At 42.0% G+C, this 20,411-nt stretch overlaps 1 protein-coding gene across 2 annotated transcripts in view; it reads right to left on the bottom strand.

Moving 5' to 3' along the window:
• The window catches only part of CERKL (CERK like autophagy regulator), a 46,852-nt gene extending 31,509 nt beyond the window's left edge, over nt 1-15,343 (bottom strand). The window contains exon 1 of one of the 2 annotated variants that reach the window (XR_014557466.1): nt 14,808-15,315. Coding sequence is in view for 1 of the 2 variants with exons in the window: in XM_083709454.1 (XP_083565580.1) it covers nt 14,808-15,114 (307 nt within the window). In the remaining variant the exon portion in view is untranslated. Of the gene's footprint in view, nt 1-14,807 lie in introns of both variants that reach the window. The other variant, XM_083709454.1, reaches the window with a different exon arrangement.
• Between the last annotated feature and the right edge of the window lie 5,068 nt (nt 15,344-20,411).

Raw genomic sequence — 20,411 nt, 5'->3', positions numbered from 1 at the left:
AAACACTAACTATCCTCTCATATTACCTAGAAGAATACAGGGTACCATCTGTTCTTATAAGGGGTTTAAGTATACATTAGATATCATGCTATTTATTTAATTCAGCACCCACTTCTCATTGTATTTCCCCCCCAAGTCAATTTAATTACAAGGAATAAAGATAATCTTTCCTGCCAGGTTGTTCCATCACGGTAAGAGCAGAGCAGGGACCTTCATAAAGTAGGCTGCACTTGTTAGGTCCTCTTCCATTTTTAACTACACTTAACGTTAAGAAAGGTCTTAACAAAAACAATACTACACAGCTCTTAAAAATATTATTATAAGCCAAGAGCTTGTCTACATCAATTTTGGCACATCTGCTTGATAGAGAGCATAAACAGGATTAGCTGGATTTATCTGCTTGACGCTAATTGTACTCACAGTTTCTGCACATGTCCATTTCCCCCAAATACAGCATGAAAAATAAGTATGGCTAAGATAGTTATTTCTACCAGCATGTGTTACGCACTTGGATAAGGCATGCTATATTCTTAAGTAAACGAGTGCTCCTAAAATGGGTTCAGACGTGCATTTTCCTCTAATTACTATCTATAATTATCTTTGAAAAATTCTTCACACTTTGCTAAACCTTAATTCTCTTCAGCCTGAGAGTGAATGAAGGGGAAGAGGATTTCTCATTCTTTTCTCCTTGCTTCCCCCTTCAGCTTTGGGATGCAAACCGAGGGATAGGGGAAGAGAGAAAACTGGCCCCACAGAATATGTACCTTAGATACATATCATCCGAGGCAAAATCCCAGCCTTCACAAGAGTCTTTTAAGTTGAAGGGCAATTTTTTCCTTCATAGCTGAGGTGAAGTGTGAGGAGAGATTGTATTAGCTAAACTTGACCTCAGCCAAAATGGCACCTGCATTGTCTTCTTGTTTGGAGGCTATGAGAATAAGTAATATCCCAAGCTTTGAAGGCCTTTCTTATTTCTGGATCCCCAAAGGTGCCAGAAAACAGAAGTTAGGCAGGAAGCAGGCAATATAAGTTGCTAGGGCTGTACTCCCACAGAGATTAAATAACCATGGGGTGGTCTGGCCTCACAGGATTGGCCTCAGAGAAGATACACCCTTGGGCCCACATTCTCTAACCATCCAGAGGACTTTGTTGAATACATAATGCTAAAAGTAATAAACGAGACCAGCTCATTACTGTCACAGAATTGAATTCAAGAGAATGCCAATTACTTGTTTGTATGGGAGATGTGCTATTCCAGTCCCTCCCTCAGCACCCAAGGATCACCTTTGTTATGAGTTGAAAAATGCTATCTGTTGAATAAAGCAGAACATCTCATATAATGATTAACTCTGGAGATTTTCAGTCTCTGGATTAAAACACTTCTCTTTTCTGTCTTGTGTCACAAAGGGCACAAGTAACAACACGGCCAAACTGTGTGTCTTAGGGCAAAAAATACCCAACTGAATTATGATTAACTTTAATGTATATCATGGCTACATACATGGCTATTAAAAAATAAAGGTATATCTAACACTGCATTCTATACACTTACTGGAGGTACTGGAGGTAAACCTCATTGTACAAAGCAAATATGCTCAATGTTCCTGTCAAATATTTTCCAGACAAATTTGACAGCAATATAATCTGATCCATTTGAACCAAACCTACTTTTCACTCACAGCAAGAAATCACAGTATTAAATAATACTGTGCAGTCTCTTAGAAAAGCCCATTTCTTACGGATGAATGAAAGTTTCCTTTCAGAGGTATCTTCTGTATAAACAGTAAAGCATCACTGAATATGACCCAGCACTCTGTTGAACTACAGCAAGTATAGCTGCAGGATTAAATGATAAAGCTCAGAAACTTCAAAAGTCACATGGCACTAAGGGCTTATTCACACATGCACACCAATTTACTGATACAGTATTTCATACCATTTTGATTCCCAGTTGCGCGTATGAACTACCACCATTTAGTGTGGGGGGAAACTAATATGTGAATATATATGTTCTTTCTCATGCTCAACACATGCCACTCCTTGTTTTATGCTGCAGCCATTAGGCAGTGAGCATACATGTGTGAACTGACCTGAAGATATTTGAGGATGTGGTGAAATGAGTTGCTGAAAGTTCCTATTGCAGGATGCAGACTATAGTTACTACTAGGTTGTTTAAAAATAGGGTAGGAGTCAACTAATGAGTCCTGTCTGCAAAAGTCCTGTGCAATATGGCTTTCCCCACCTCCCCTCCCCTGTGTCCCATGCCTCCCAAACTGGCTCAAGCTGGAGTTGGGAGAACCCCAAAACAGCATTTAGGGGAAGGATAGGGGAAGTGTTCCATCTGGAAAGTCAAAATGCTTGTCGTGACAAAACTCACATTTTAGTGCAACGTTTAATTCCTTTCATAGTGTCCATGGGGTGGGGGGTTCAACTAAATTTTACTCAGAGTAGACCCATTGAGCTCAATTGACTTAACTTAGTCATGTTCATTAATTTTAATGTGTCTGAGTAAAACATTGTTGACTACCATCCTTAGAATAATATTAAGCAGTCCTAGTATTCTCATACCCAATATTGCTTGGAAATTCTAGGTACAGTACCCAGTGGTTAAACTCAGTGCAAAATGGTGCCCAGTTATATCCACACATAGACGAAAGCCTGCTCCTTGATCACAGGAAGAAAATTAGGTTGTGCTATCTGAAAAGGTGACCAAATCCGATAACAAATAAGCATGTCTCCAAAACATATAATAATCTGTATGTACTGTAATATTTTACCAAAGTGTGTGTATGAGTGTGCATACACACCCTAAGTGAAAACAGTTTTATAAGTGTTTATATACTATTGTATGTAAAACATCAAGGCAATCTGTGCTTCCTATGAAGCAGATACCACACACAATGGGCAAGCACACAACATTCAGACCACAAAACTACTTCCAGTTCAAACTGTGTACTCTTTCCCCCATGTTTTTTTGTGCCATGTGTTGCACTGTGTGGTGCTTGTAATCATTATATCCACCTGTGAATCAGATCAATCAATCAGGTCAAGAACAGTAAGCTGACTGGTCAGAAACGTAATATAAAAATCTCACATTCCTGATAATACAAGATGTTGCACACAAGTGAAAGTGCATCGACGCAACACAATCAGTCAATGCAGAACACAAAACTGTACAGTGCTGACTTAGGATGAGTCTGGAAAAGCATTGCCTGTGTTCTTCTTTGTAATATACTTGTCAGCTGCATAAGGAGAAAAGCTAATCCTGTATGTAGATTTCATTATTACTCTGCAGCCTTTATCCATGGTAACCATAATTCTTAATCCTACCATTCTCTGCAACTGTAGTCTTATTTCTATCTCATCTTATTCCTACCAACTATATCCAAACAAACAAACAAAGACCACATATGCATCAAGAACTGTATTAAGCAGTGGGCACAAAAGAGACAGTGTGGTACAGAAATTTTGGTTAGGAATCCGATTCCTATAAATACACAACAACTCATGATAATAACGTCCCCCTTCCCTCCCACCCTTGTCCTGGCATTGTAGAACTAAAATCCCTTCCCCACCCCCCAGGCATTAGACAGCCATGGGCACCTGTACATCCTGCTTCTGCTTGAAGTGTGATGAGGAAATCTTATGGACCACAGACTAAGGGTGCCAACAATCAAGCTGTGGTCCAACCAGGTGGGGAGCACAAGCACCCTTCTGTTGTTGACCAAGAGGGACAGAAAAGACTTTGGTTAATTACTATATTGCAGCAGGGGACTGTGAGGTAGGGGGGTCCACCAAGTCCTCATTCACTAGAATCATCCCAATTATGCAGACTTGACCAAATTGTTGAGATACAACACAATCCCTTATAGGTGGGAGTTTCCGCAAGGACTATCATTTACCTACAAAGGAAGGAAAGTAAGAATCAAAACACCGGAGGACCAACAGAAGTTCCTACACGACCACGAGGAGGACCTCCAGAAAGGAGCTGCAGTTTCTTGGCCTCCACCACCACCGGGACCATCTCCAAAGCCTACACCGCCTGGATCTGGACCAACATTACCACCTCCGGGATCGGAGGGAAACCTAGACACCCCATTGTAGACCCACCAATTAGACAAGGATGTCGCTGCAGCTTCTTAGTTGGAATATAAACGGCGGAAATTCTCCGGAGAAAAGAAGAAAAGTATTTTATATTTTGAAAAAAGAACAATTGGACATTATTTGCCTGCAAGAAACGCATGTGACAAGGCTCCACAGAAAAGTGTTAATTAATAAAAGACTAGGCCAAGAATTCATCTCTTCGGACAAAGTGAAGAAAAGAGGAGTGGTGATATATGCAAAGGAGAGCCTGTCACCGAAATTCTTATTCAAAGATGAACATGGCAGAATTTTGGCGATTGAAATTCAGACACAAGGAGAAAAATTTCTGATATTAGGAATATACGCCCCAAATGAAGAAAAATCGGAATTTTTCAGGAAGCTGCATGAGATTATGCTGGACTACCTAGACTACAACAACATCATCATGATGGGTGATATGAATGGGGTTGTGTCTGTAAATATGGATAAGTCGCAAAGTGCTAACATAACGAAAGATGGCAGACTACCTAAAACTTTTTTTGAAATGACTGACAATGTGGACTTAATTGACATATGGAGGGTTAAGAACCCCCTAGGAAAAGAAGGGACTTTCTTTTCTGAAGCTCATCTGACATGGACACGAATCGACCAAATATGGATAACTAGAGGACTGGCACCTAAGACTTTGTTGTTGTTTAGTCGTTTAGTCGTGTCCGACTCTTCGTGACCCCATGGACCAGAGAACGCCAGGCACCTCTGCCCTCCACTGCCTCCCGCAGTTTGCTCAAACTCATGCTGGTAACCTCGAAAACACTATCCAACCATCTCGTCCTCTGCCGTCCCCTTCTCCTTGTGCCCTCCATCTTTCCCAACATCAGGGTCTTCTCCAGGGAGTCTTCTCTTCTCATGAGGTGGCCAAAGTACTGGAGCCTCAGCTTCACAATCTGTCCTTCCAGTGAGCACTCAGGGTTGATTTCCTTCAGTATGGAGAGGTTTGATCTTCTTGCAGTCCATGGGACTCTCAAGAGTCTCCTCCAGCACCATAATTCAAAAGCATCAATTCTTCGGCGATCAGCCTTCTTTATGGTCCAGCTCTCACTTCCATACATCACTACTGGGAAAACCATAGCTTTAACTATACGAACCTTTGTTGGCAAGGTGATGTCTCTACTTCTCAAGATGCTGTCTAGGCCTGTCATTGCCCTTCTCCCAAGAAGCAGGCGTCTTTTAATTTCGTGGCTGCTGTCACCATCTGCAGTGATCATTGAGCCCAAGAAAGTAAAATCTCTCACTACCTCCATTTCTTCCCCTTCATGGATCACTGCCTTGCCGTGGCGAAGGGGCTTGAAGAACTCAGAGAAGCTATGAACTATGCCGAGCAGGGCACCCAAGATGAACAGGTCATAGTGGAGAGTTTTGACCAAACGTGATCCACCTGGAGGAGGAACTGGCAAGCCACTCCAGTATCCCTGCCAAGAAAACTCCATGGACAAAGACACCTAAGACTAGAAAGGTGGAAATCTGCCCAAAAACCTGCTCCGACCATAATGCTTTGAAAATGGAACTCAGACTAAATGCAACCGGATCCTTCAGATGGAAAATGAATGACACCCTACTAAGGGATGAGAAGATTGTTAAGAAGGCCCAAAAAACTTTAAAGGACTATTTTGAGATAAATTTAAATACCACTGTGGAAAAAAGAATAATCTGGGACGCAAGTAAAGCAGTCATGAGAGGGTTTCTAATACAACAAAACACGATCAAGAAAAAACTCTGGAATGAAAAGAAGGAGAAGATATTGGAAAAAATAAGAGATGGAGAAAAAAAACTAAGATCCAGGCCCAAGTCGAAGGAAGTGCTGAGAGAAGTGAAATTTTTCCAAGCACAATATTTGAAATTGATAAATCAAGAGGTGGAATGGAGAATTAAACAAATGAAACAAAGATCTTTTGAATCAGCAAATAAGTGTGGGAAACTGCTAGCATGGCAGTTGAAAAAGAGACAAAAACTTAATACAGTTACAAATCTAGAGATTGAAGGGAGAATGGTACAGAAACCCGAGGAAATTAGAAAGTGCTTCCAGAGATACTTCAAAGAGCTTTATTCACAAGGGCCACAGAAAGATTCGGAGGTGGACCAATTTCTTAAAACCAACGGATTACAGAAAATACCTCAGGAAATGAGAACAACCCTGAATAGTAATATTACACAGCAAGAAATTGAAAGCGCCATTCAGAACCTCCAATTAGGCAAATCTCCAGGCCCCGATGGACTTACCTCCAAATACTATAAGGTTTTGAAGGACTATTTGATACAACCTTTGTTGGAGGTTTGTAACCAGATTATGGAGGGGAGGAAGGCACTGGAAACGTGGAAAGAAGCCTTCATCACATTGATACCCAAACTAGAAACTGAAAAGACCCAGCTTAAGAACTACCGCCCCATCTCACTCCTAAATGTGGATTACAAAATTTTTGCAGACATTTTGGCAAGTAGGTTTAAAAAAGTGCTTAATGAAGTGATCCATAAGGACCAGGCTGGCTTTCTCCCTGGTAGGCATTTGTTTGGCAACACAAGAAACATTATTGATATTTTGGAGCTTTTACAAACAAAGCTTAACACTAGAGCGGTGTTAATCTTTATTGATGCGGAGAAAGCCTTTGACAATATTTCCTGGATGTTTATGAAGAAAAATTTGGAAGGGATGGGAGTGGGGCGGGGGTTTGAAAATGGAATAGAAGCAATATATTCAGAACAAAAAGCGAAATTGATAGTAAACAATGTGGTAACAGAGGAGTTTAAAATTGAAAAAGGGACACGGCAGGGGTGCCCCCTATCCCCCCTATTGTTTATTTCAGTTCTGGAGGTGCTATTGAACATGATTAGAAAGGACCGGTTGGTACAGGGAATTGAGGTCGGAGTGAAACAATATAAATTGAAAGCATTTGCAGATGACCTGGTATTAACATTGCAGGAGCCTGTCTCTAGTACTAAAAGAGTGTTAGAATTAATCTCGGACTTTGGTCGGGTGGCGGGATTTAAGTTGAACAAGCAAAAAACTAAGGTTCTAGCAAAAAATTTGACAATTACAGAAACAGATGAGTTCGTGAAAGAAACAGAATTAAATGTGGTTAAAAAAGTAAAATACCTAGGGGTGTATCTGACCTCCAAAAATTTGAATCTGTTTAAGGACAACTACGAGAAATGTTGGTCAGAAATCAAAAGAGATTTGGAAACGTGGTCAAGATTGAAACTTTCCTTGTTGGGCCGAATAGCAGCTATAAAGATGAATGTATTGCCAAAAATGTTATTTTTGTTTCAGACCCTACAGATCGTGGACAAGGTGGAATGCTTTGGAAGGTGGCAGAAGGATATCTCTAAGTTTGTTTGGCAGGGCAAAAAGCCCCGAATAAAGTTTAAGATATTAACTGATGCGAAAGAAAGAGGGGGATTTGCCCTGCCAGACTTGAGGTTATATTATGAATCCGCAGCCTTCTGCTGGTTGAAAGATTGGATCTTACTGGAAAACACTGATGTCCTAGATCTGGAAGGGTTTGACAACGCTTTTGGGTGGCATGCATATTTGTGGTATGACAAGGTTAAAGTGCACAAACTGTTTAAAAACCACATTGTCAGGAGAGCAATTTTAATGGTCTGGACAAAATATAAAGACTTATTGGAGAGTAAGACTCCGAGGTGGCTCTCACCGGTGGAGGCCAAGGCACGTAAGAGACCTAATATGGAAGCCAATTCGCCTAAATATGAGGAAATTATTGAAAAGATTGGAGACAATTGGAGGTTGCAGAGCTTGGAAAAACTAAAAAACAAGGTGCGAGATTGGTTGCATTATGCACAAATTCAAGAGGTCTTTAAAGTAGACAAGAAGGTTGGATTCCAGGTGGAAAAATCGAAACTAGAGACAGAACTGTTAGAACCAAAAAGTAAACTACTTTCGAGAATGTATAACCTGCTGCTTAAATGGAATACTCAGGATGAGACAGTCAAATCCGCCATGATAAAGTGGGCGCAGGATTTGGGGCATAACATTATGTTTGAAGACTGGGAAAGGTTATGGAACACCGGAATGAAATTTACGGCATGTAGTGCCTTGAAGGAAAACATTATGAAAATGATATACCGGTGGTACATGACCCCAGTCAAGCTTGCTAAGATATATCACCTGTCTGATAATAAATGCTGGAAATGTAAAGAGGCGGAAGGGACATTCTTTCACCTCTGGTGGACCTGCCCGAAAGTGAAGGCCTTTTGGGAAATGATTCATAATGAACTAAAAAAGGTACTTAGATTTACCTTACCTAAGAAACCAGAGGCCTTCCTCCTGGGCATGGTGGACCAGAGAGTGCTTAAGAAGGACAGAACCTTTTTTATGTACGCTACTACAGCAGCAAGGATCCTGATTGCAAAACATTGGAAGACACAAGATTTACCCACACTGGAGGAATGGCACACGCAGTTGATGGACTACATGGAACTGGCCGAAATGACTGGCAGAATCCGAGACTTGGGAGAAGAAACAATCGAGGAGGACTGGAAAAAATTTAAAGACTATTTGGAAAAACATTATAAATTGTATGAATGTTAAAAAACGCACCTTTCAGGAAATTCTAGCTTCAGTAATGTTAAATTAAAGAAATGGAAATTAAGGTACAAGAAGTCAGAGATAGAATAATGAAACAACTTTATTGTGTTAAAATGAAAACGTACATGATTTGGGTCATAATATATTTGAAATTGGGTAACATGATAAAATGGAAGATACAATAAGTATTGAAACAAGTTAACAAATTGCAGATGTTATGTATCACAGAGAATGCAGGGTTGGGAGGACGTGGGGAAGTCCAGTAGATTTGGAAAAAAGAATAAGAAAATTTGTAACTTTCTTTTTCTACTTTTATAATATGCTCTTTATTCTTTTTTCTGTATTTCATAAAACTAATAAAAAATATTATTAAAAAAAAATAGAATCATCCCAATTATGACATTAGGTTGGCTTGTGGGCGGGGGGGGGTGGGGAGAACACACGAAAGACCAGCTTACCCACCCCCACTATTATATCACAGCTACCCAACCCAAATTGTTGTTGATTGATAAGAGGGGCCTGGTACTGGCCACTTAGCAGTTGTTCATCTATGTACAGAGATCAGGATAACCAATAGGGCTATTTCAAAATGGGGGGGGGGAGGGAGAAGCTCAGGACATAAATTGGTTATTACACTTCAGTTATTTTTCACTAGCACTTTAATATTTCTTATATAATCTTCTCTCTCTCTCTCTCTCTCTCTCTCTCACACACACACACACACACACACACACACACACACACACACACAATCTCTATAACTACATCACATCCTAGCCAATGACAAGAATTTATTCCTGGTATCAGAAAGTATGTCGTTGGCTCAGGTTTTTTGTTTCTCTAACACTCTTTCTGTTTCCAAGATACACACTACTATGTAGATTGTAACATCTGTTGCTTCAGAGATTGAAAGGTTTGCAGAACCTGCCTAAGCATACTTTCCTATACCCTGCTATTAGGTCAATTTACAGGGAAGATATGCGGTCTTAACTCAAATCAATTAGAACATGGCAAGTTAGCTGTACACCGTATACAGCTCTGTCATTTAAAAGCTGCACTGATCAGTTTCTGCTCTAACCTTCTTGCCATAAAGCAAGTAAATGCTGCATCTATTTTTTAATCAGTTTCTTTTCTTTGTAAATATATTGCCCACTAAGTTATGTTGTGTTGAAATGCAATAAAAAATTAAATGTTGAATGCATGCAAAATCAGATCATTAGAAGTTTTCTTATCAAGGGAATGCTTCCTAGTCTAACCAGAGAACTAAAAGCCCCCAAAGAAAACAAAATTCTCAACTGATACCTGCAATCTTGCAGAGTTCCAAACAAGAGTGCAAAAATGCTATTTTCAACATTTCAAGAAGCATTAGTTTATACAATTAAATATTATTTAATTAATATATTTCTTATCCACGCTTCACAATCTCAGAGCCTGGTGTGTTACATTTTTAAGTACTGTATTACATTTTAAAAAGAAATGCAACACAAAAAGCCACCATTGTTCACTATGGGTTGTATTCCTACTCAGAGTAGACCCAATGAAATAGATAGATATTGGGATGTTAATTTTAATGTGTCTACTTTGAATAAGTTGAATATGGCCCTATGTTAACAACCAGTAAGCTAGTAAATCACAACAGGCTCCAGCATTCATGCCTAGCAAATGTCTGAGCAAAAAATTCAAGCTTTACGTCAACAACAGTAAAAACTTAGGCTCATGGGACTGTGCAGTGCAACAGTAACTTTCCACCAGAAGTCAGCAGACCTATGATGGCAGTTCTAGCCATGAAATTTGGAGGCATGGATTAACCAACAACAACAACAACATGTGCTGATAATAGCTCTGTCTGTTATTATACTTTAAGGTGCCATTCCCAAACAACATATTTCTTCCAGAAGTCCGTTTCTCTCAAGGTAAAGGTAATGGGACTCCTGACCATTAGGTCCAGTCGTGACCGACTCTGGGGTTGCAGCGTTCATCTTGCTTTATTGGCCGAGGGAGCCGGCGTACAGCTTCTGGGTCATGTGGCCAGCATGACTAAGCTGCTTCTGGAAAACCAGAGCAGCACACGGAAACGCCGTTTACCTTCCCGCCGGAGTGGTACCTATTTATCTACTTGCACTTTGACGTGCTTTTGAACTGCTAGGTTGGCAGGAGCAGGGACCAAGCAACGGGAGCTCACCCCGTTGCAGGGATTCGAAGCGCCGACCTTCTGATCGGCAAGTCCTAGGCTCTGTGGTTTAACCCACAGCGCCACCCACGTCCCTCCCAAGACTTCACCCCAAATGCATCAAACACTAGTATGATGTGCAATAAAAGCTGCCATAGTATCCCTGCTTCACCCTTGCTTTCACCAAAGCATTACACTAATATAGAATAATGTATTCTGAATGAATATGGCACTGGAATAGAGTCTAGCCCAACTGCAACTTGTGAAGGTTGTTACTTTAGATGGCTGCTCCTTTGAAATACCCATAGGACATGCTGGGGAATGGCAGGCAACTCACGGAAATGAAAAACAAAACAAACAAACAAACAAACAAACAAACAAACAAACAAACAAACAATAAAGCTTCCACAGTTCAAATAACTTTAAAAATATTAAGGGAATAAGGGAGCGATCTTAATCCTGCACTACCGGGGAGGTTTGGAATTGGCAGTGAGCAAGTTCTGACACTGGGAAGTCCCCATCGTGCCCATGGAAAGAGTAGGCTGTTGTGAAGCTACATCTGATGGTGTTCCTGCTGGCAGTAGGCAGAGTAAGGCTTCAAAATGCAGAGGCAGAGCAGTGTCAGACAAGGATCCCCAGATCCCATGTCAGTCTGTTTGCAGGAGACATAGCTTTGCTGACCAGCTGGGAGTTAGCGTAACCAAAACTGCACGTGCACGAAACACACAATGCCCCCTCCCCAGCCCCTTGCACTCAGACCAGCTGGAGCTAATGGATCTTCAAATGTGGCAGAAGCTCTGAGCAACGGTGGTCTCCTATTACAATTGCTCTGCCCAATAACAACAAAATAACCATGCCCATTTAACAACTGGGTCTAATATGTAGATATGACAAAGGGAGACAGAACTCAACTATCTTCCTCCAGTTAGCTGATTAGTGCTAAAAAAATTTTTTTTTTTTGTTTAAGTCACACAATGCTGAAAAACTTGAGAATTGTAGCTGCAATTAACCAAAAGGTCAAATTCTAAAAGGAAACAGCAGATACCACCACAAGAGTAACAGATGTTCTTTGAGTTCATCTGGACAAAAACATAAGCATATGTGAAAGAAATCCAATACTATCATAAAATCAGTTGGTGTCCAAAATAATAGCAGGCCCTTATGGCAGAATGGTAATGTATGTATCAAATGTACAACACATTATGTTTCAACAGAATGTTCCGATAAGAATTCATAACCAGCAGAAATTAATGTCAGATTCCCCTCCTCCCCCCCAACAAGGAGAAGCTACATAAAGATTATCGCAGGCTATTAAGGCATGCAAGCACATACTGCTCAGAATTCACAGCTATTCCGATTTGATCTGTAAATGCAATATAAAGGTAACAATTAAGTTCCACTATCAACAAAAATAGAACATCACAAAATAATGCAAACACAAAGGACTTTGCTAAGGTGAACAAAGCAGCAATCCAAGATAACGAACAGTCATTTTGCTACTGCTTTAGAGTTTTTCAACATACAGTAAAATTCTTTCACACCTCAGTATTTTTTTCTTAATAGGACACCACTATGCAAGAAACATAGACCAGCCACCACAAGTTAAGGGTATAATTAAGTGGAAGATTCTAAAATGCACTAAAATTTTGATATCCCTTCCATTCTGTCTCATGTGTTCAAGTTGGGGGGGGGGGGGAGAGAGAAAATAACCGTGAAAATAATGCTTGCTACAATTTAATCAACCTGGGAGAGTTGCACCTATTTATTCTTAAAACTTGGATATCTGCATTTCTGCAAACTGTATTCAAGGTGACTTCACAAAGAGTAAAATGTAATAAAAATGCAGTGAGTTACAGAGCAATCCTAACTCTCCCCCCCCCCCCATGCTGTCCTGAGCTCAGGACAGTGCAGTGTTAGAAACTCAGCTATATAAACTATTCACCAAATGGCACCTTACAAATCAGTGACAGTCACCACAATGGTGCCATAAAATAAAATAAAAAACCAACAAGATTACAATGCTGAAAATAAATTGTGCACATTGTCAGCACAATAAAATTCAAAAAGTATATTGTGTTTTCCTTTTTTTTTTTTTTTGCTGCTGTTTTAATTCCGTTCAATTATTTCAGGTGTCGTTTGTGGCCTTTTGAAAAATGGAAGCAATTAACCAATCCAAAAAGAATGCATCAAGAATAAAAAGAACACCCCAAACCATATCTTTGTATTTTGAGAGAATTAATCCGGAGTAACTACCATTTCCAGCCAGCCAGATGGACATGTCAGTCACGAAACCTGGCGACAAGACATCTCAAATTGGTCACAAGTAAACCACCCAAAGTCACAAAATGTGCCTGGAACCCAGGGAATTTTGAACATTGGGACAGTGTTACATTAAAATGACAGTATCTAGCCACCTCATAAGGATGCAGGTGGCGCTGTGGTCTAAACCACTGAGCCTTGGGCTTGCCGATCAAAAGGTCAGCGGTTCGAATCCCCGCGATCGGGTGAGCTCCCATTGCTTTGTCCCAGTTCCTGCTATTTGGCAGCCCCCAACTTTTTGTTTGGCCTGTATGTGATGTTAACATATGAGAGTGCAGGGGGTGGAGTCAGAGGGACTATAAAACTAGCTCTGGGAGGGGCAGAAAGGAAGAGTTCCTTGGGAGTTGGGTGGTTGGTTGGAGTGAGAGTGAATTGGGATAGAGTCTGTGGGTAGGTTGAGTTAGTGTAGCGAAATAAGCTGAGTCAGGAACAGTTGGGAACTAGGAAGACAAGTAAACATCTGAGAGGTGGTTTAGTGAGTGAGAGCAGGTAGCGGAAGTTATAGGTCTGGATAGGCACCCCATGATTGTAATGGACAGATACTGTTTATGAAACCACATACTTGTTAAACAGCAATAAATAAACAGAAGTTTATGTTCCAATTTAACCCTGACTGGACTCAGTATTGTACCAGGTAGGGCCTGGATGGTGGCAGCGATAAATAAAGTGGTGGCACAGGGATCAATAGAGGGTGAAACGTCCGTGGACCCTGTGTGATCACCACACTCTTGCAGTCAGTGCCTATGAACATTACCCTCTTTTTTATGCATTCCAATGCTCATAAGTAAAGAACCAAACTCTTTCATGTAGCTATTCCCTGCCAAAATGATCCATCCTGATGTCAGCTTGAGACACAGCAAATTCTTCCTCATTTCAGATGCCCATGATCCGGCACTCAAGAGTATCATTTGGTTCTCAGGTAACCAGAGATGCCAACTTGACTAAAATATTGGTGGTGGGAGGCAGCCCTGCCTTGCAAAACCAATCCCATGATGTGGTTCATGCATAGTATTTGAATGGCAATGCCCATCAACTGGGGGGGGGGGGGCTGGCCCCCAAAAAATATTTAACGGGGGAGGCTCACAAAGGAATACCAGCCCCTTCTATCAAGGGTGCCAACTCGAATAAAATATTGAGAGGTGGCAGGTAAGCCCTGTCCCACATAATCAATGTGGCAGTGCCAGTCAACTTTCTGGGGTGGGGCTCAAATGTTATTTGGGGGGTGGGCAAAGGGACATCAGCCCCTAGGAGGTGGCTCCTATGCAAGCAACCCACCCATCGGTTGCACGCCAGTCCCAAAGTTAACAAAACTTTTCTTTCGCTAAGAGAGGCAGGCTACCCTCTGACGTCACGTCCTCCCTGCCCACCTGTATCTTTGAGTGACACAGCGGAGAGGGGGCGGGATGGAGGCGGCGGAATGTGAGGGCACGAAAGGAACTGAGGCTGCGCTGCACGCGCTGCCGAAGCGGGTTCGAGACCCGTTGTGAACTCAGCAGCCCTTCCTGCTATGCTCGGGCTGTAGCTCCGCTTACACGGCGGTAAACCCCGCCGAATTCAGCAGAGGAAGCTCTCCACGGAGCAGAAGAAAAATCCAAGCAGCGCTTGCTGTTGTTCCTCACACTGGCTCGCTCTCACCTACGGGCCTCTCGGGCTGGATGGGGCTCCAGCTGAGCCTCCGCGCGCTGAGCACCACGTCGCAGCTCCTCTTGCCGACGCCGAAAATCCCCCTCAGGAGGGGCTGCTCGTCTTCGTCCCCCGCCTCCGCCTCCCGCACCGGGGGCGCCCCCTTTGCTCCCTCCTCCTCCGTCGAGGAAGAGGAGCGGGAGGAGGGGGCGCCGTCGCTTCCCTTCCACCCAGCGCCCGCTGCTGCTGCTGCCGCCACCCCGAAAGGGTCCTCCGGGCTCTCGGCGGCCCAGGCTATCCTCCTCCCGAGGCGGTGCATGGCAGGCAGGCAGGCAGGCTCCTCCAGCTAGGAAGGAGAAAGGGGACAGGAAAGGCGCCTCAGCGCGTCGCCGCCGCTACCAAGGCAGCGAGCCGCTCTCCTCCCCCTTGTCCCGGGTCCAGCTGGAGGAGGGAGGGGGAGGGGGAGCGCGCGCGCGCGCATTCGGTTTTGAGCTTAGGCGCGCGACTTCTGACATCTCCCCGCCTCCCTCGCGACCAACTTTTAAGCCCGTTTCCCGCCCCGCCCTGGTCACGGGGTCGGCCTCATAAAGGAGGATGAGGAGAGAAACTTTCTGAAAGGCGGGAAAAGAGCCGCGAGACTGTGAGCGATGGTTCTTTTGAATTCCTCCGCACGGAAGAGCGCGGCTCAGTTGCCTCAGAGGGAAAGGGGTGGGGAGGACACAGGTGTTATCCAATCACAAAACTGCCTGTTGGTTTACTTCACGCAGCGGTTCTCAACCTGTGGGTCCCCAGATGTTGTTGGACTACAACTCCCATCATCCTTGAGCTCTGGCCTTACTAGCTAGGGGTGATGGGAGTTGTAGTCAAACAACATCTGGGGACCCACAGGTTGAGAAAGGCTGCTTCAGAGCTTCCCAAACTTGGGTCTCCAGCTGTTTTTGGACTACAGTTCCCATCATCCTTTGACTGCTGGTCCTGTTAGCTAGGGGGTGATAGGAGTTGTATTCCAAAAAAGTTTGGGAAACATTGGTATAATGGATTAATTTATAAACCGCTTGCTCAAAAGAATAAAAGCGAAGCCCTTCCCCAACCATTTCTGCCGATGCATCCTCTTCGTTTCCCTGCGGAAGTTATTGGAGAGAATCTTCTATTCATTAACTTGGACTGGGAGTAAAATGACACACACCCTCACCCAGAAATGTGCGCAGAGAATCTCTACAACCACAATTACAAAAGTATTATATTCCCAGGGAAAGTGAAGTCTTTCGGGAAAAGGCTTTTGAATTGAGGACAGCTGCGCAGAAGCAACAGCCAAATATTGGCCCCTGGGATATATGGCACCAATGTAGGCATGTAAGGCAATATAGGCTGAAGTTGAGCACTGGAGTGGCAGTGCCCATCAACAGTTACTAAACTGGGGCACATGACTGTTTAGAAGTGCTTTCTTGAAACCTAAAATCTTGGCACTATTACCTGGTCTGAGTCACCATGGTTAGAGTATGCAAGTTTGTCAACATTGAAGTCGATTGTTACATTTCCTTAAAGAGGTCAGTATGTAGCTCATTTTCAGAAACACAACAAACCTAAAAGATGGACCTATTCCTGCCTCTTTCCCCCTCAGAAGGATTAAATATGACATTTATGTACACATCCTGTTTCTTAAAAGAAAAGAAAAATACTGGGAGGTTTGCCACTCACATTAATGAATTCCTGGTTTCACCGCAATATTCACACCAAAAAGCCACATCTCAGTGCATGTTTTCTATCCATACAGTGAACGCAACATTAGCACTGTGTAAAAAATGCTAACCTAGATTTTATAAATATGTTCAGTGCACTTTTCTGGGGGGGGGGGTGCAGGGGGACGCATACCTCTAAACATCTTGTGAATCTAGGTTTGGGCTCATTGATGGGCAGTATTTCAATATGAGTAGGAAAATAAGAGTACTCCTAAACATTTTTTTGAAAGAAAATAAAGCACTGAATATGTTAATATCCAACTTGATTGCTTGAGCACAGGGCAATAAATTCTCCTGCTCCTCCTTCTATATTATTATTATTATTATTATTATTATTATTATTATTATTACTGCATTATGATCCTAAGTCCAAGGAGACTGGGGTAGCAACCTTGGTGATGTGAATTTTCCTATTTGTTTATTGATGCAAACAGCCGGGCAGTTTATAGAGAGTAAGGCTGGTTGAGTGCAGAGTTGGTGCAGCCTTTACTAACCCAACACCTTTGGGCTACAAAACATCTGTTGTCATCCAAAGCATTGAGGGGGTCAGGGTGGTGAAGGATGGTGTTATAGATAAGGCCTGTGCAGAACCTGAGGCCTGGGAACCAAATATGACTCTCCCAGCCTCACAGTACAGTCGGAGCCTCAAAAAAGTTCCCAAGCCACAAACTTCACTGGCCCTGCTTCACAGTCTTGGTTGTACCGGGTGTTAGGGGAGGGGTAGTATTCTGATGGGGGACATGTCATTCTCCTTCTGGGGTGGCTTGTCCACCTTTGCACCCCATCCTGCACTCAACTCTCACCTGTGACTAGGTGAATTAAGAATTGGACAGGTAAGCCCAATCCCTGCCCCCAACCTACATACCATTTGAATGGCAATGCCCACTAACTGGGGGTGGGGTGGGGTGGGGGATTCCGCCTTGTAGGATGGTGTTCCCAGAATGATGTTACAGGCTACATACCACAGGTATTCATTTATGCTTTCCATCTTAAATATCACTCAGTCTGTGACGCAAAGTGCCCAGAATCTGAAAATTAAATGCAGCAATTCAATGCCTTGCACACCCTGCCAACAATTTAATAGTATAAGTGAATGCATTAAGAGTGATGTCAGGCTTAATTTGGATTATCTTACTTGTGACAGCTTGTTAAGTACATATTTCAATGTATGTATGTATTTTTAATTAGGGAAAAACACATATGCATTTAAACAACAGCTCGGTTGCAAACCAAATTTCCAACTCGCCACTCTAATATGTATTAATATATTTTATGTTGTGGGAGAACCAGTCATAGTAGCTGTCTTCCAGCTAAGTGACCTATTTAGGCTATAATTTGGGGCATGGTAAATTCCAGTCACTTGGGGCCCAATCTAGTTTGGTAGAATATAAAGAGCTGCGCCTTTCTTTTTCTTTTTCTTTTTAAAGTGCTTTTGTAGAACTAAGCAACAAAAGTATGTCCTTCTTTTGCAATAAAGTGTCTGCTACTGATAATAATAATAAATTTTATTTATATCCCGCCCTCCCCAGCCGAAGCTGGGCTCAGGTACAGTGCTAGTATTATGTTCAGGGCCAGAGAACTTGTAGCCCTCCAAACACTGTTGAACGTCAACTCCCATATCAGGACCCTTCAGCATGGTCAATTGTTAGGGATTGTGGGAATTAGAATAATAGAATTGTATAGAGCTGGAAGGGACCCAACGAGTCATCTAGACTTCCAACAACTGACAGGACACAGTTAACCACCCACCCACTACCCCACTCTTGATACTTGATTATTATTAAGTAATAACTTTTATTAAACAAGTTTCTAAGGACGGAAACAGATTTTATTCTGTTTGTTTGTCTGTCTGTTTGTTTGTTTGTTTAAGCCACCTCTCAAGAGCTGATATTCCCCCCCCCCCAAAACACCTGTGTACAATGAGGTTAACTTGAGTAGACAGGAGTTTGAGATGAAAGGTGCTTTAGAGTGGACTACCTTGCATCACTTCCCAAAAACACTTTAGGAAAATGGAAGAGGCTTGTGGCAGCTGTGGCGAGGAAACTTGAGACAAACTTGAGACAAAACAACAGTAGTGACTCTGTAAGGCTGGATTTGTAAATTAAGAGATTTACTCCCAGCCACCACTTTCCACAATTGACAAATCAATTTACTGGCATTCTTTTCCCTTGTATTGCTGGTATCAGAGCGGTGCACCACTGCCAACTTCTATCAGTGTCATTAATAGTAATACCTGGAAACACAATTCTTATCAGCTTGACTTTGCTAGCTAATAAAAAATATATATATTCCAGTACAAAATTCTTCATGAGAAAAATGACCGGCTTGGATTTTCAAAAAATGCCCAGGTAATGTGTAACGTTAATCATCTGCCCACCCAAATATTTCACCACCATCCAATTGAGCTTGTTTGTTCTTTTGATTATTATTTATTTTGAAGTACTACAGCATCAAACATTTGTCATATCACAGTCAATTGCATTGGCTGGAGGAGGTGAAAATGATTATTAGCTGTGAAGAGGGGGAAATAATTGAAAAGCTTTCTTGTGGCTTGCAAATGCCTTCCAAATATTCATTAAACATTTAAGCGACTAAATTTGCAGAATATGTTCCTGACATTGGCACTGGTTCTGCAGTTTTCTCTCATCAGATGGAAGTACTGTGTGTTATGTGGAGTGCATTCATGCATAAACAATATCATTTTCATAAATTAAAACCTCCCCTGCAGAAGGAACATCTGTGCCTGCCTTTGAATAAAAGATGGTGGCATCTGAGTTGCCCCTTGACTGACTGGAAGAATCCTTCTATTTGGAATGGAAGCACTTAACCAAAAGGAACAAAACACGGAGCAGATTTCTCTCTCTCTTTTTTAGACCTTGTGACACCACTTTTCCACCTTCAGAACTAACTCTCCAGAACAAGTGAACGAAGTGAACAAATCTTTATATATGCTGCAATTGAAAAAAAATAAAATACTGGAAGACAATCATCTTGCAACTGTCTTGGTCTAACTGACTGGCATTTATGTTGGGATTTTTTTGTATTTTTTTGTCTTTTAAACATAAGGGTCATGTTTGCCTACAGTAGCCAAATCTCACTCATTTGATTTGGAATAATTTTCATGGTGCTTTTTTGTGTTGGTACTCACCAACACAGACTGCCACCACCTCTTCTTTGCTGCATTTTTGGCTGACATGCACAGCACTTTTATCAAGATACAATACCGTCACCTCACTTTTTACCAGAAAAACCCTCTAAACCCCACAGAATTTTCATACAATCATGATGAAGTCCCGCAGCTCTTATATACAATGCTTGTAACTACTTTCTTCTTGTTGGCCTGATTAGATCACTTATTGTTCAGCCTGTGTGCAAGAACCCTGAAAGATAAGAAAAATGAAAATGTACAACCACATGTGTCACTCTTTTAAAAAAATAAAATAACATAAATGGGCATAGTAAACTGAGATCATGGCCTTGTCTCAACGCAGCTTAGTATGGGGAATATGGCAGCTGAATATTTAGAGGGTAGTGCCAAAACATTATTCTCCAGGCACCTTGTTCTAATCCATTACTTCTCCATAAAGGATGCATGCCCTGCACCCTGGAATAAGCAAATTGCTTTCTTACCGCCTCAAAGACAAGATGAGTCTCTGGCATGCAACAGCAGAGAAAACACTCCAAGCTCAGATGCTGTGAGAGGAACCATTAAGTTGCCATTCTAGGATTTTGCTCCATCAAAGAGAAGCCAGGTTGTCAAATACATGCTTGTGTGTGTCAATCAGTAGATTACCAGTGACCAATTATACTCAAGGTTTGTTTTCATTTTAAAAAGAAGAAACAAATTTCAGCATCATCCATTTGGAATATTGGGAAG

The sequence above is a fragment of the Podarcis gaigeae genome (assembly GCF_964106915.1).
Source record: "Podarcis gaigeae genome assembly, chromosome: 1".
Classification (NCBI taxonomy): Eukaryota; Metazoa; Chordata; class Lepidosauria; order Squamata; family Lacertidae; genus Podarcis; species Podarcis gaigeae.
Note: the sequence above shows the minus strand (reverse complement) of the source record. Positions and strands in the feature narration are given on the sequence as shown.